General features: G+C 49.0%; 1 protein-coding gene across 3 annotated transcripts in view; it reads right to left on the reverse strand.

Annotated features, from left to right (window-relative positions):
• SLC4A11 (solute carrier family 4 member 11) overlaps positions 1-16117 on the reverse strand; it is a 99001-nt gene extending 82884 nt beyond the window's left edge. Inside the window, exon 1 of one of the 3 annotated variants that reach the window (XM_027660516.1) lies at positions 16033-16117. In XM_027660516.1, the coding sequence (XP_027516317.1) occupies positions 16033-16069 (37 nt within the window). In that variant the 5' untranslated portion in view covers positions 16070-16117. Of the gene's footprint in view, positions 1-8525; positions 9122-9772; positions 9921-16032 lie in introns of those variants that run through there. The other 2 variants (XM_027660519.1, XM_027660518.1) reach the window with 2 other exon arrangements.
• Between the last annotated feature and the right edge of the window lie 45 nt (positions 16118-16162).

The raw sequence follows: 16162 nt of genomic DNA on the forward strand, positions 1-16162 counted from the left end.
ACAGCCTCGTTGGCGCCTTTGGAAAAGCTGTTACCCCCCCCCCCCCCCCCCACGGAAGGGGCTACGCACACGAACAGCAGGAACCTGCCCAGGAGGGAAAAGGTGATGGGGTGTTTACACAAGCCCAGACACAGGCAGGGAGGGATGGGACTGGTTGAAAGGTCAAGGGATTAAGCAGGAGTGGGAGGTAGGAAGGGTAAATTGGGGGCTACGTTGTTCTGCTCCTTCCCTGAGAATATAGAGAACACAACACCCACCCAAGTTTTTCATAGAATAATTCAGGTTGGAAGGGATTTCTAAAGGTTATCAAGTCCAACTCCCCTGCCATGGGCAGGGACATGTTCAACTCTATCAGGCTGCTCAGCACTCTGTCTGACCTCATCTACAATATTTCCAGGGATGGGGCATCCACCACCTCTCTAATCAATCTGTGTCAGTGCCTCACCACCCTCACTGTAAGAAATTTTCTTATCTCTAATCTACATTGACCCTCTTTTAATTTAAAACCATCACCCCTTGCCTTATCACAAGTCCCTCTAAAAGCTCTTGCCTCCATCCTTCTTCTAGGCTCCCTTTAAGCATTAAAATCTCAGAGTAAGGTCTCCCCAGAGCCTTCTCTTCTCTCCAAGCTGAACAACTCCAAGTTTTTAACCAAGCAGAGCGAAGGAGACAGATCTCAGGGGGGATTTCAATGAATATTTTCTTTCCTCCTTTCACATCAATCCCTTTCTCCCCATATTTCCCAGAGTTCGGTAGAAGCAAGCATTCCTTATGCTAATGGATGCTACCTAAGGCCAAGGCCAGCTAGGCTGTGCTTAAGAGCAGGCTCAGTAGCAGCCAGCAGGACAAACCCATCAGCAGCTCCATCTGCCTCCTCTCTCATGAGGCTTATGGGATTTAATATCCAAGGCCTCAGCTCCTTAGTCATGTTTTGCTGGAGATAGGAGCAACGGGTTTGAGTTGTGCAGAGCCCTCTTTTCTCCAGCAATCAGGTCCGTACCCACCTGACCACACACCAACCTGCATTTCCTCTCCCCACCTCACCTCCACTTTGGAAATTAGAAGAGTTCGACCACGGGGCAGTTATAAAACACCACAGTCATCAATGCAAGTGTTCAGCTTTGGGAAGCCTGGGCAGGAACACAAGTCTCCCAATTCATTAGGGATCAACATGATAACGCTCCAGGGTTTGCCTGAAGCTCCAGGAGCGTTTCCATGAAGAATAAATCTTCCTCCAGCCTGCAAAAGCTGAGGAGTTCCCCCTCTCCACCTTCACACCGCGTCCCTCAGACCCACCAAAGCCACGTTGATGGTTCCTTCAGCCAGGTTTTCTTTCAAAGATTTCAACAATCAAAAAAAAGAAAAAAATCCAAGCAAAGCAATTTCAGCCAAGGTCAAGTTTCTAGAGACAAAGCTAGAAAGCATTACCCCAAGGAACTAAGATGTACAGCACTCTCACTCCTGTGCCCCCAATATCTCTCACCATGTCCTCATTCTCCAGACTCTCTCACTCAACACCAACATGAACAACCAGACTCTCCAAAAGCAGAACAAGATGTCACCTTCCACTATCTGCCAAAAAGCACAATTTTAAGCTCTTTTGACAATTTAAGCCGTGCTCTTCATTTTCAAGAGTTAATTTACTCCAGCAAATAAAGTTTCTACCGCCACCCCACTTTATTCCCTGCAGGGATGTCTATTAAATGAGACTAAATTGGAAAGGCACAGTGTCACTACTTAGTTTCTTCTTCAAAACGAAAATTTCTGAGCTTTCTGAGCACTGAACTCAAAGGTAGAAGTGACGAGCTGAAGCGTTGCAGAAGAGAAAACAAAGCTTATTTCTTCAGACTCAAGGATTCAGCTTAAGATTTCCTGAGTAAGCAACTCCCCTTTGAGTTGAGGCAGCGGCAGTGACCCCGAGAGCCACCAAGGCAGAGGTATTTCAGAATCACAGAATGGTCTGGGTTGGAAGGGAGCTATAAGACCATCTCATTCCAAACCCCTGCCATGAGCAGGGACACCTCCCACCAGACCTACATATGAAGTTTACTTTTCAACTGGTAGCACAGTTGAGTTTGCTGTTTGTTTAAGGTGCTTTGTCGTAGGTCTGGGTCAAAACCAGATGATCCACCGTGGGAAGCAGCAGACAAGAAGTGGGTATATTTCCTGATTTCTGACATTCTTATCATTTTTACATTTACATTTAACAACAAAGCCCCAACCCTGCCATCCTCCATTATTAAATTCCTGCGGGCACCATGTCTCAGATCTAATAACACCATTTCAACTCTCTTGTTTTAAAGTTAGTAATAAGTTCTTCTCTTGAGCCTTGCAATATTAGTTGGATTATGAATAAAAACACATTCTCTGGATACTTGGGTAACTCAATTACAATGTTCTGCTGCTGGCATCTTCCAAGTAAACAGCCCTCTGCAGCACAAGCCTTATATTGAAGTAAAACACAGCTCTGCAACAGGCTTTCTATCAGTAGTACCACAGCCTTTGGCTTTTAGGATTTTTCTACAGTAAATCTCTCACAGTTTTGGTAGCTTGATATTTAATTTTACTTTGAGTCAACGCCAGTTCGACAGTTACTGGAAAGGTACTTTTTTATTTACAGACCCTTTAGTACTGGCAGCTCTCGGGCTGTACATCTGGAGAATTTGGTTACCCCACAAGTACTGATCAGAAAACATCAGGTACCTTCATCATCTCTTACTCAGGGTGTGCTCCAATATCCCAATTTCACAGAATTTGCATCAGAAGGGACCTTAAAGCCCATCCAGTTCCACCCCCTGCCATGGGCAGGGACACCTTCCACTAGCCCAGGTTGCTCCAAACCCCATCCAACCTGGCCTTGGACACTTCCAGGGATGGGGCAGCCATTACTTTTCCCCACAAATTCTATTTCCACATCTTCAAAATTGTTTTACTGGAGCTCTCAGGACATTTCTCAAAAACTCATCAGCAGGTGCAATGTCCTGCCTTAAAGCTGATAAAGCAAAACATTTCAGTGTCCAAGAGAGAAGTCACTATAAAAAAAAAAATCTCTTATTCAGCTGAAAAAGCCTTTAGACTTTCCCCATTTCCTCCCAGGAAGAATTACCAATTCTCACTGTGACAGAATGAAGCTGGATGGATAACTGGAAAGAAATCTACTTCCTAGAAGACACTCAGGGCTTTAGCTTTGAACCAAAGTTTTGGTTACTTCAAGTTGATTTCCAGGAGTTTGTCAGTCAATGTCCATCAGACAGCTGGGCACCCAACTGCACAATGGGCAGTGTTGCAGTTTTGCATCCCCTCAAACAGATCCAGGCCCAATTCCAGGTTGGACAAATGTATTGTCTCATCCAAGGCTTTGATCCAGTGGGAAATGATGCAGTTTCCCCTGTGCAAGGCTCCACCAGAGCTGGTGTTCAATATTAAACTCTGAGATCACTTCTTACTCTTTGTTCTCTCCACCCCAACATGAATTTATATCCCAGGACAAGGCACCAGGCAGCTGCACTCAGGTTCCTGCAGTTTGGGGCAGAGGGGAGAGCCCAAGTTTATGTGCTTTAAATACCCAAAGGATGCTGCTCCCCTCCACCTTCCAAGTCAGCACAAGCACAGACAGACTTGAGAGAAAAATCACACACATGAGAAATAATATCCCAGGGGAAACCTGCAGAAGAGGAGGACTTTTTTATTTTTTTAAATTATGTGGAGCAGTGACTGAAAAGAGCCTGCATTTGAGCTTAAAAATCTCTGTGTGCAGCAAGAGTTCAACTGGAGGAGGATGAGGAAGCCTCAAACTCCTTTAATAACAAAACTGTATCACAGCAGAACAGGACAAGAGCTTGACAAGCAGCAAATCTGATAACACTGACGAGATGATCAGCTCCAAATATATCAAAACTACAGTGTTTTTGCCCCACAGAGCCTCTCTTGTGCTCTTAAAACATGAGATTCTGGGAGTTTTCAGGGAAGAACCAAGCAGTGTGGTCTCTTGGTGGAGAAATTCCCTGCAAATCATTTAAAACCACTCAAGTCAGCAAGAAAGAATGGACAGCAGCACACGAAAAGCTATTCTGCCTCAAGTTGCCACTTCTCATTTCTATCTACACCTCCAGCAGCTGATTCCTCCCCACAAGCCCTGGATATTTCAGCTGGAGAACACTGGTGAAAGCATAGCTCATGCTGGCACAAGAGATGAGAATGTGCCCCCCCTGTGCTGCTGTTCTGGGCAATCACGACCGACAGACAGAGCAAGAGCTGGAGATTTGACTTGTTTTTTCTCTGCACCCTGAGAGGTGTGACAAAAAAAAAAAACAAACCCCAACAAAACAAACAAACAAAAAAAACCCCCAAACACCAAAAACAAAGAAAAGTAACCACAGAAATCAGGGTTTCAAAACTGATCGCTGTAATTCAAGGAAGTGTAAGATGAGTAAGGGATGACTGTTAATACCTGGGCAGGAAAATGCCTGGTAAATAGTGGATGATGCTGCCTGTGGCAAGCCCAAACACTGCCCTCTCCCCAGAACACATTGATAATGGCAAAGGAAAACAGAACAGAAATGACTCAAGAGGGGTAAAAAGACCTTTTGTAAGTGATTAAATGGGAAATATCAGCACTGGGAGTTCCCGGGAGTTTTTTCCTCGAAGGGTTGAGTCAAAAATCAACTCAGGGACAGCTCTTCACTGCAGAGTTGCCCCTTTCTCAGTGCAGACACACGTCCATCCCCAGCAGAGCCTGAGGAGGGATAACCCCTTCCTTCCCAAGGCACAGCAGAGCCCTGTCCCTCCTCCATTTATCCTTTCTCCACCTCGGTGGCAGGGCTGCAGGGAAGGGCTCTGGAAGGACAGGCTGCCCAGCTCCACACAGCACCAGCTGTGGTCCCTCCTCCCCCCTGCTACATCCACATCCCCACCACAGATGCCTCAATATCTCTCCAAGACCGTTTTTTTCACAGCACCAGTAGAAGAGCAGAGAGTCAGTGATGTACCAGGCAGCACGTTAAAAGCCCGAGGGCACATTCCAGCTGGTCCCCACTGGAAGGGCAGGCTCCCCCCTGCCCACACCTGCTGCTCCCCACTGTCCTCAGCTCATCCTCCTCCTCGTGAAGCTGCCAAGCCACTGACAGGCACGTCCCCTGCAGGAAGGATGGATAGCCTGCCTGGAGATTTAGCACAGGCAGCAGGATGGGGCACCAGCAGGTGCTGGCACTGCTCGGCAATAAAACTGGTGCTGGCACCGCTTGGCAATAAAAGAGGGATATTTACTGGAGCCTTTTACCTAAATGGGTCCATTAAAACATCGTCTGCATGCAAATACCTACCAGAAATCAAGTTCTGAATTGTTTTCAGGAGGCTCAGAAGATGGTCACGCCCCAGGCAGATTTAAAGCTACCCCAAGCCCCTTCAGTAAGCTTTTAGAAGGCAGTGTTGCTCAGAGCAGACACAGAGGAGGAAGGTGTTTTTAAGCAGCCCAGTCCAATGGCAAATTGGTGCTTTATACAAGAGACTCGGACCTGCAGGGACACAGGCTTTGCCCTCCTTATGTATAAACATGTCCTCTAGCAAACCTTACAGGAGAGGATGTTTCTGTTAAAGGCAGTTTTAAAGAATTATTCATGTTTAATACACTCCTCTTGCCACAGAATTGCACAGATGCTGTGCAAAGCCATCCCCCTGCATTCCAACTCAAAATACCCCTAAAGGATTTTCACTATTTCTTTGCTTCCCACAAGGGTTTCATTGCCCAAAAATACACATTTTTAAGACTAAGAGGTCTGGACTATCAAAACTAAACACCACACCCCTTGGAAGTGTCCCATTTCTCTGATTTTTGGAGAACACAGCACCAGTCCTCTTGTCATTCCCAGGGTTATCCCGAAGTGCACAAGTTACCTGGATATAAAGTTCTGCTCCATGGATATATCTAAACAGTGTCCCCCATAACAGTGTGACCTCCCCAACACCCCAGCCCTGACCCAGGCAGAAAACACAACTTTTTATAGCTCTGAGGCTCAGCAGGCACTAAAGGAATCAAATCATGGATTGTGTGCAAGGAGCTGGATATTCCCCTGAGGAAGGGAAATGGTGTGAGGAGGTCTTAAGTTATGCCACGGCCACTCCGGCAGATGAAACCCCAGAACTCATTTTCACAGTGGCTGCCTGTGAAAATAAAGCATCATATTGGAAGGATAAAGCAGGAAGCATCCTCCTGCCTGCTCCCTCCCAGGCAAACACACACCCACACACAGGCTCAGGGATCACAAATGCCTGCTCTCAAAACCTTTTCTTCGCTGCACTGAACGATTCCCCTCCTCATCCCCTCCCTGGCTCCCTCCAGAACAGCCAGTGCAATAAAACCACGGAATAAAAAGTCACTGGGTGCAGCAGTGACAGCTCCCAGAGACCTTCCCCTGACAGAACCACCCTATCCACACTTGTGTTTGGATTTTCCAGGAGCAGCCAGCTGCCCAGGTTGACTCATCAAAATTTAGCCCACCCAAACAATTAATATCCGAGGCTGCCTCCCAGAGGTGAGCTGCAAGAGGGAGCCACCCTGTAAATCCAGAGTCGTGAAGCTGCTTTCCTGACAGGATCTCTAATCCCCATCCAGCAGGACAGCAGGACAATTTGAGCAGCAAGGGAACAACAGCACTTTGGGATTTGGCTGGCAAGACTATACTGAGTTGTTCTCCCCTTTTTTTCTTTTTTAAGGTTGAAGGGGAGCTTTTTGTTTTGTTGGACCCTCTAAAAAAAGTGATTTAAGGCTCCCAAGGATTTCTTGCCTCGGTGCTACGTGGAGAGGAGTGAAAGCCAATACCTCCAGAGATCCCACAAGCTGGCAAAGGCCCAAGAACAGACCAGCTGAGGCTCCTCAGCAGACTTTTCCTGAAACATTTAAATAATTTAGAAAGCATTAACTCTTACTGACAGCTCCTTCCCTTGCAGGGCTGTATCAGAAACCTCATCACTCTTAATCCAAAAGGATAGACACTGCAATAGCCCCAAATCTTGGTCAGGGTTGAATATGGCTTTCAAGAGGTGCCTGGGGTATTTTTTCTTTGCTGAAACACCTTCCTTGCACAGGCAGGTCTTTCAGAGACCCCCACCTGCCACTTACCTGCAGTGGCACTGTGTAAAACATGCAAAAATGGTTAAGAGACAGTCTGTCAACATTTCCCTTGCTTGGGGCTATTCAGAGGAAGGGAGCTGTTCCCTGGAGTGGTTCAACTGTATAAATATTGTAAAAATTAAGCAGCACTGAGCTGTAAACCAGTAGCTCTAAGCCCTTCTTTGGGGTCAAGTAGAAGAGATGCTGCAGCACCACCAGTTTCACACCGTAGCATCTTCCCCCCAGGGTGCCAGGGTCATGTTTTGGAACAAAGTGCATTTTCACGAAGTTTTTTTCCCCCCCTATCTTATCACCAACAGAGATAAAAACGGCTGCTAAAGATGCAGCTGTGGTTGGACCAAGCTCTTCCAGCAAAGTTATTTCTGTGCCCCTTCCCACCACCACCCCTCAAAAGGCAGCTGGATGGAACAGGAGACCAGCTCTAACCCCCACAAAACCAGAAGTTAGGCCAAACCCAAGATCTCTCCTGGAAATGGAAGCAGAGCACTTGAGCCCAAGCCACCTGATCAACAAACACATTTTCAGTTGTGGTTCCAATCAAGACACAGAAAGAAAAACCTCCTCCTGCCATGGAAAAGGAGAACAGCCCAAAGGAGACCCAAATGGCAACACAGCTGCACTCCACAGCCCCAACCATCCCCTCAAAACCAAGGCTTGCAATTCCCAGCAGGTTCAGCAGGATAACACAAATCACCCCACACAGTTTTCCATGTTTAGCAGCCACGAAACAACATCAGTGACCACAGGAACACAGGTGGGGGCAGAGGCAGCAGCACCAGATCCCATTTTGCTGTCCATCATCAATCCCAAACAAAAAATGCCCCAGTCCAGTGGTGAAATAATTGCAGACTGGCACTCCAGGAGATAATGCCACTCATTAGGACATTGTTTATGGTTCATCTACGTGGCTCCCATGGCTACAGCAACAGGGATGATATTTGTGAGCATTTAAGAGACACTATAAACATGCATTTTGCCTTCACTCAGTTTTCCCCAAGTGAAACATCACCATGTAAAGCCTCACAGACAGGGATGTTTCAGCATTAATTAAGAGAAAAAGCAGAAACAGGTAAGCAGCTCTCCTGTGCTCACCTCGAAACTCAATTCCAACCCCGAAATCCAGCACTCTGGTGAATGTAAATGGAATTCAGGAGGTATCCTCCATCCTTAAACACAGCAGACACCCAGCACAGGCAACAGATATCATCACTAAGCAGCAAAGCCCATTGAAAACGCATCAAGCCCTGCCTTACTTTAGCGAATTAAATAATTCAACAGCTGGAAGGGCTGGTTGTTTATTTTTTTTTTTAGATTTCCTGTCCAAACGCATCACCCAGCAACAGAGTAGTGCTTCAGTTTGAGGAGGGGTTTTTTTTTTTGTAAGACCACAACTTACCTGCACTACTCCTTTAACAGAGATGCTGCTCCAACAGCTCCAGTCCCCTCCCGGCCGCTCCCCCCCGGGATCCACCACACTTATTCCCAAATCCCACTCGCTCAGGTGGCCGAGGCAGCGGCGGCGGCTCGTGCTTTTTCTATGGCTCCAACGTTAATCCATCCAGGGCATCTTTCCCCCTCACTTCCAATTGGCGAGCGGCGGATGGGTGGAGTGAGAGCGCGACCCATTAGCTCCCAGATGGGCTCCTCAATCCCGGCTCTCTCCAAGCCGGGAGCCGCTAATTCCACACACCTGCACGGCAACCTCCGCACATGCCACCAACCACACCGAGACCCGGGATTTGGGATTTCTCCTCCAGCCACCCCAGATCCCGCCGCCTCTCGGAGCTCTTCGCCTCTGCCAGCGAGGAGGAAAAGCAGGATAATTAAAGTGACCCAGCGGTTGGGAGCCGCAGAGTTTTGCTGGATGCAGTAGGGAGAAAGCTCCTGTTCCTCCTTAAAAAAAAAAAAAAAGCCAGCTTTGTGGCAGCCAGGCTCAACTGAAGTGAGAAGATGCTGTACCTTACAGAAAGAAGTACAGGGAAAGCCAGAGGATGTAAAGATGCACGAATAAGGGGGGGGGGGGGGGAGGAAAACCTGCTGCTCAAAGGTAGATACAGCAAATTTCTTAAAGATACAGCTGCCTGCCCGACTGCTGGGCTCTGCTTGGTTTATCCAGGCAGCAGTGCAAGGGTTACTGCATGAATTCAATGAGCAGCCTGCATATGGGAATGAGAAACGGGGCAGTAAGTCTGTGCTCTAACTCCCAGAAAATAAAGCTGAAAGACCTCACCTCATCCGAGGAGACTTGTACCCAAAACTCTCTGCCTGACGCTGGACCTAAAAAGCTTCGGAGGGAAGATGCCACATCCTCTCCCCCCTGCTCCAGCCTATTCTACTGCTTCACTTTCCTTACAATTCAAGATTTTCATTACAATAAGCCAAGGCTCCCCCAGCTGAATATTTAAAACCCAGAGGAACGGTCTATGCGGGCCAAAAAAAAACCAGAAGGAAAAAAACCTCCAAACTCCCCAAAGCAACGTCAATTCAGCCTTAGAAAAGGCAGAACCCTAAAAGAATAAGACAGAAATATATTGGTGCATTATCCAAATGTTGGCAAGGCTGGCTCGCTCCCCTACAGTAACTCTGACAATTACTGTGACTTCAGGAAAAAAAAAAAAAAAAGAAATTCCCAGAGATATTTACCAGGAGGCAGCAAACGTTTCCCGGAGCAAAGCAAGGAGAGGCAGGACCCGGCTCGGGAAGGGGCATCACTTGCAGCAGAGGGATTCAGTCAGAGCCTCATACCCCCATCTCCAGTCCCTGCCACAGACTTGTTTCCGCTGCACGAAACCACAGGCAATGCATGTTTTTAAACACCTCCCACGCATTTTCCCTGCCGAGACTGCTCATCCAGTCTCCTCCATTTTTTTTTTGCATGCCACCTGACGAGCTCTTCCAGGTGAGACCCATCACATTCCAACTGGTAATATGACACAAGGGAAGTACAGCGTGGTTCAAAAAGTGTTGAGGGTGGAAGAGACCCTGGGAGGTCTCTTTTCCCAATCCCTGCTCCAGGAAAAACCACCTTAAAAGAGAAATTAGGCTGCTCAGGACTTCACCTCATTGAGCCTGATACCCTCTCCCAAAAAAGTTTTATGGGAAGTCCAGACTCCCATCCTTAGGATCAGCACTTATAGCAGAGTTTGGCTCCTAAACCAGCAGGATTTACCAAGTCTCCCACTATAGATTCTTTTACGTTAAAGAAAAATTTGAAGCAAACTGATATTTTAAGGTAATTCCTTGTAATGAGACAAATCAGCATTAGAAAAATCTTAATACCTTCCCTCTGTGCCCACACTTGATACCTTTAACAACAGTCTAAAGGCCAGAGCTGACAGCATCCCAACCCTGAAGGTGAAACGAGCCTCCAGCAGGTATTTCAGGTTTCAAACACTGCCGGATTCATTTCAGCAAGTGAACGAGCTTATGAAACAAAAGACTGGCTCAGGTCAGTTTCTATTTTTATTTTTTCCCCCGTGCTGAGGTTGTTTATCAGCCCTCCCTGGCCAGCCTGGGTGTAGCAGGGACCAGAGCTTGGTGGAGTTGGCAGCGACAAGCTGCTGGACCAGGAGAGGTCTGAGAGGGGAGTGCATGGACACAACTACACTAATTCATCCAGAGCCCTACCTGCACCAACACAACCACAACAACCCACTGAGTCCTACCTGCACCAACACAACCACACCAGTTCATCCAGAGCCCTACCTGCACCAACACAACCACACCAGTTCATCCAGAGCCCTACCTGCACCAACACAACCACACCAGTTCATCCAGAGCCCTACCTGCACCGACACAACCCCACCAGGTCATCCAGAGCCCTACCTGCACCAACACAACCACAGCAACCCACCAAGTCCTACCTGCAGTGACACAACCACACCAATTCATCCACCGAGCCCTACCTGCACTGACACAACCACACCAACCCACTGAGTCCTACCTGCACTGACACAACCCCACCAGTTCATCCAGAGCCCTACCTGCACCGACACAACCACACCAGTTCATCCAGAGCCCTACCTGCACTGACACAACCCCACCAGGTCATCCAGAGCCCTACCTGCACCGACACAACCACACCAACCCACCAAGTCCTACCTGCACTGCCACAACCCCACCAGTTCATCCAGAGCCCTACCTGCACTGACACAACCCCACCAGTTCATCCAGAGCCCTACCTGCACTGACACAACCACACCAACCCACCCACCGAGTCCTACCTGCCTCTCGACCCACCATCTCCAAAGCCTCCTCAACTCTCACTGGGCTTCCTCTGCCACCTCGTGCCACCCCCTCTCCAGCCCCCAACCCCGGTCACGCACCGTCCACTGGCCTGCTCCACCTCTGGGACAAACGCTGTGGCCACTGGGCCAAATCCTGGGAGGAGCCCCCAGCGCTGTCCCCAAACTGGCCGTAGGGCGAGCGCAGGAAGGTGAGCCGGGGGTAGCAAAAAGGCGCCGGCTCCATCAGGACAGAGAAGAGAGGAGAGCCAGGTACGAAGCAAACCGCGTCCCCCTTCGCCTCCTTCCCCGGGTACTGGTGGGACATGCAGTCTCGGAGCCTTCTCCCAGAGAAGTTCCCTCTTTGGAGAAGGAATTAGTGCAAAACAAAACAAAACAAACAAACAAACAAAAAGATAAAATACAAAATAAAGCCTCCGGAGCAGCCCCGCTGCTGCTGTCACAGCCCAGCAGAGCTCACTGGAAAAGCAGCGTCTCCAGCCTGTATTTAAACGCCCCTCTCAGAAAGCAGAGATGCAGCACAGGAAGAGACAAATTCCAGCTCTGCGTCGGGCTGATAAGCCAGGTTTATAATATTCAAGGAGTATTGGCATTACTACAGTTCCTCCTCCCCGCCCCCCCCCCCCCCCCCCGAGCATATATTTTTCTGGAGCAGCTTTTTGTGCAATAAAAAAAAAAAAAAAAAAAAAAAGAAGCCCAATCCCTGAAAAAAAAAAGAGAAAAAAAAAATCAGGCTGTTCCGGTGGGAACAGCCAACACGTTGAATAAAACAAACACACGCGTGTTAAGCCCCGGGGATGCAATTAGGCTCGGAGCAGGGGGAAGAGGCGTTTAACTCCTGGAAAAGGAGATGGCAGCCGGAGAGAGGAAAAGGAGAATAAACCTGGTGCCTGACACTGCGTCCCCCGGGGTGTCTTTTCCCAAGGGATGAGCCCAAGTGGCAGCAGGGGGTGCCAGCACCACAAGGGGAAGAAGGTCACCTCATCCTCAGCCCCATCCTCCTAATTTCCACCCTTGTGCCCCCAGGAGTGGGGAGCACCCAGTGATAACTCACTCCAGCCTCACTGTACACCCTGAGACAGAGGTTGCCCAGCTTTAAACCATCTCAACCATCCATCAACCAGCTGAGATCTTCTCTCCACCAGCTCCAAATCTGAGTTTTCCCCCTACCACAGCCCACATTAACACTGCTCAAATCCATCTCACCATGGGATGCCCCCAGGGCAGCCACAGCCCCACAAGCCCTTCTTGCTGCCCACTTGCTTCAGGCCCTTCAAAAGCACATGTGGGGAAGAAAAGTTCTCACCCAACACAAAAAAAAAAGAGTCAGTGGTGCCCACTCCAGTGGCCAGGTTTTCATGCTTTTCTCCCCATCTTCTTGCAGTTTTTCAGCAGGGCACCTCTGAGGACTGAAACCGGACTCTTCCCTCTGCTCCTTACCCAAATCACACCTCCCACTGGTTCATCAGAGCTTGCAGACCTTTCTTCAGCAACAGAGGAAGATTGAAGTCCTCAGCACTGCTGGTTTTAATTGCAAGTCAGAGCCAGGGATGAATTTAGAAAGAGGGAAGAGCAAAACCCATGGAGTTCTAAGTGACAGCAAAGCCCTTTGATATCAAAGCCAGCACTGACAGATGCAGGAGCCCGCAGTGCTCTGCTCTGGGCCAGCATGTCACCGTGCTCTGCAGAAAGGCTTTATGGGGAGCTTAGCCCAGATCATATTTAGAAAGTTATACTGCAGTAAAATTAAAGGGGAAAAAAAAAATAAAACCACCTAAGAGTTTTTCAGCGTCACCAGGTCCCAGCACAAACTCCTGCAGGAGCTGCCTGGCAGACTTCATGACCTCAGACCCCAATTAGGATAGACTTTGAGGAATTGCCTCAGCATTCCCAGTTTTTAACCACACTGTATCCTTCACAGCAGGCTCCCCACCCAGCTTTGGAAGCGAAAGCACCGTGCTGGCTGCAAAGGTAAGGAGGATTTAACACATGCTGGATGTCTGCTGGGGTGCTTGGCAGGGATTTGCATATTCAGAGGGTAGATGAAGGTTTCATGACGATGAGTCATTAAAAAGTGTCCCGAGTGTTGTTTACTCCCAGAGCAATCCTACATAAGGAAACAGGACTTTTCCAGAAGTGGTTCCTCATTAGGAGGGGATAACTTGAGTGCCACTCAGACCTACAGCTATAGAAAGGTTTTGGGCAGCAACCACTGTGGCTTCCCAGAGTCACCTAAATCACAGCACAGTATTAGAATTCCTAAAAAAACACCAAAACAGTTTTCTGCCAGGTAATGTGATTTAGTACCAGTCTTTAGACATAAAGTACCTATGCAGAGCATCACCACAGTTCTGCAAGGACAAAAATCTGAGGTTTGTCTTATACAGGCAAATAAAACAGCACCCAGGTTAAGCCTGATAGCTCTGGATTAAATTCCAACTTGGCAACTAAAACTCAACCTTGACTCTAATTCTTACCTCAGGCCCTTCTGCAAGAAATACCAAGCTGAAGAACAAACAAGCAAATTAAACAGCACCAGGCTGTCTGATAATTACGGATTAAATTCCAACTTTTCAGCTAAAATCTGACCTCTTACCTCAAGTTCCCTTCTGCTGAAATATCCAACTCCCCACAGATACTTTTCTTCAGACCAATACAGAAGACTTTCACTGCGGATCCTTTTCCTTTTAAACCCGAAGACATCTTTGCTTTCACACTGGCTCAACACGGAGCTAAATCTTGTTTTAATAACTGTTTACAGCCTTAAATGATTTACTACAGCTTTACTAGAAGTCAGAGCACTACGAGTTTATACAGAGAGATCTTATGCCACGGGGTGAGCGAAGCGAGGGCTCCGCTTTAAAACCCCAACTCGCGTTTTTCTGTGTGCGTTTATTTAAACAAGCTGAAGCATTCCAAGTGCCAGGGAACACCAGGAGAGCCCGAGAGGAACTTCCTCTGCGGTCCATCATCCTCACAGAGCGGCAACTGTTCAAAAAAGCCACAGACGTCTCCAAACTAGAGGACCCTGGCTGAGACGGGTTAGCCAACGCGTCCCGATGATAGCAGGGAAGCGGCGGCTCACAGGGGTGGCAGCAATGACTGAGGTCGCTGTGTAGACAGGACTGGAGGGTTACATGGCTCTTCTTCCCTCTCAGCCTCCCAAAAAAGCAGCCGCAAAACCAACAAGAGCGACCCAGGTGAGAAGGGTGGAAATCCTGGGTCAAGGAGTTGCTTCAGCTCCAGCACTTGAGGGGCAGAGGACAAAAAAAGGCTACACTCACACCTACTGCAAATCCACGAGAAAGTCCTGCAAATATGGAAACAACTTAAGGAAAAAGGTGTATATTCCCTGGAGGTTGTTCACATGCATATTTGCACAGAGAAGCTGTGGCTGCCCCATCCCTGGAAGTGTCCAAGGCCAGGTCGGACAGGGCTTGGAGCAACCTGGGCTAGTGGAAGGTGTCCCTACCCATGGCAGGGGGATGGAATGAGACGGTCTTTAGGGTCCCTTCCAGCCCAAACCATTCCATGATTTTACATTGCTGCTGGACAGCCAGTGGCACCGTCAGGACTCAAGAGCGAGAACAACTGACACAGATACGAAAAAAGCGCCGAAGCAAAGCTTTAAGGAAGAACCGACCTAAAGCAAAACTTTTCCGTTAAACTGGGAAGGGAAGAGATCCCAAAGGCGCGATCCTCGCCGAGAACAGATCCACAGGAGCTGTTCCAGGACAGCCTCCCGGCTCGGCAAAGCTGCTGTGCCACCTACAGTTACTTCGGGTCCAGAACAAAAACCTTTTCCTACGCGACCCCAAGTCCCTGTCACTGCACCGAGTGTCACCCGGCGCTGCCGCGGCCATGCCGGTTAAGGAAGCGCTTCCTTTGGCAAGGCGGGGGGGGGGGGAGGCACCGCAGAAAAGAACTTTTAAAGTTCACCGTAAATCAGAAAGTGAGTTTCCAAGTGCATTAAAACCAACCCTCCAACTACATTTCGAATAAACTCATTGCTGAGGTCTTCCCCAACGCACACCGCCGCCTAAACTCTTTACACGAGTTCAAGCCTGAGACGTAAAATTTCACTTTTTTTTTTTTTTTCCTTTTCTCCTTTTTTACTGCGGCTTTTACACAAGCACAGTCAGGCAACCGCATCCGCGAGCACCGGAGCGGAGCTGAACACCGCAGCGTGCCCTCCACCCCTTTTCGGGTGTAAACAAACCCAAGTGGGGGATAAAGCACCCCCAGAACATCCAGCCCCGAAGCTCCCATCGCTCCTCCATCCCCACCCCCCCGGTCCTCCCGTCCCACCGCATCCCCGCTCCCCGGGGCTGGGACCGAGGAGCCAGGTTTTGGAGGGGGTGTCACGCCGCCACCACCACTAAAAACCTTCAGCAACGACACAAAGCGAACGTTCCCTGCGGTGTTGTTTGTTTTGTTTGTTTTTTCCCACCCTCAATTCCAAGAAGGGGCAGCAGGACAGCGGGATACCTCCCCCCTCCCCAGCGCCTCCAGCCCACCCTGCCCGCCGCATCCCGCTCCCGGTGCAACAGGCGGAGCAAAGCTGGGGGGGAGCAGGGATGGGGACACCCCAAAAGCTGGTGGTCACACCGGTCCTGGTCCCCCCCGGTGTGTCCCCCCCGTGTCGCCGCTGTCCCTCACCGCAGGGCTGGAGGAGGAACACCTGCCGCGCTGCCATGGCCGCTCCGCTCAGCCCGTCCGCACCATCGCAAGGGGGGAAGGGGGTTCTACTTCTTCATTTATTTTCCCCGCCAAAGATGAAAAAAAAAAA

The sequence above is a fragment of the Corapipo altera genome, unplaced genomic scaffold (assembly GCF_003945725.1).
Source record: "Corapipo altera isolate COAL_440 unplaced genomic scaffold, ASM394572v1 295, whole genome shotgun sequence".
Lineage (NCBI taxonomy): Eukaryota > Metazoa > Chordata > Aves > Passeriformes > Pipridae > Corapipo > Corapipo altera.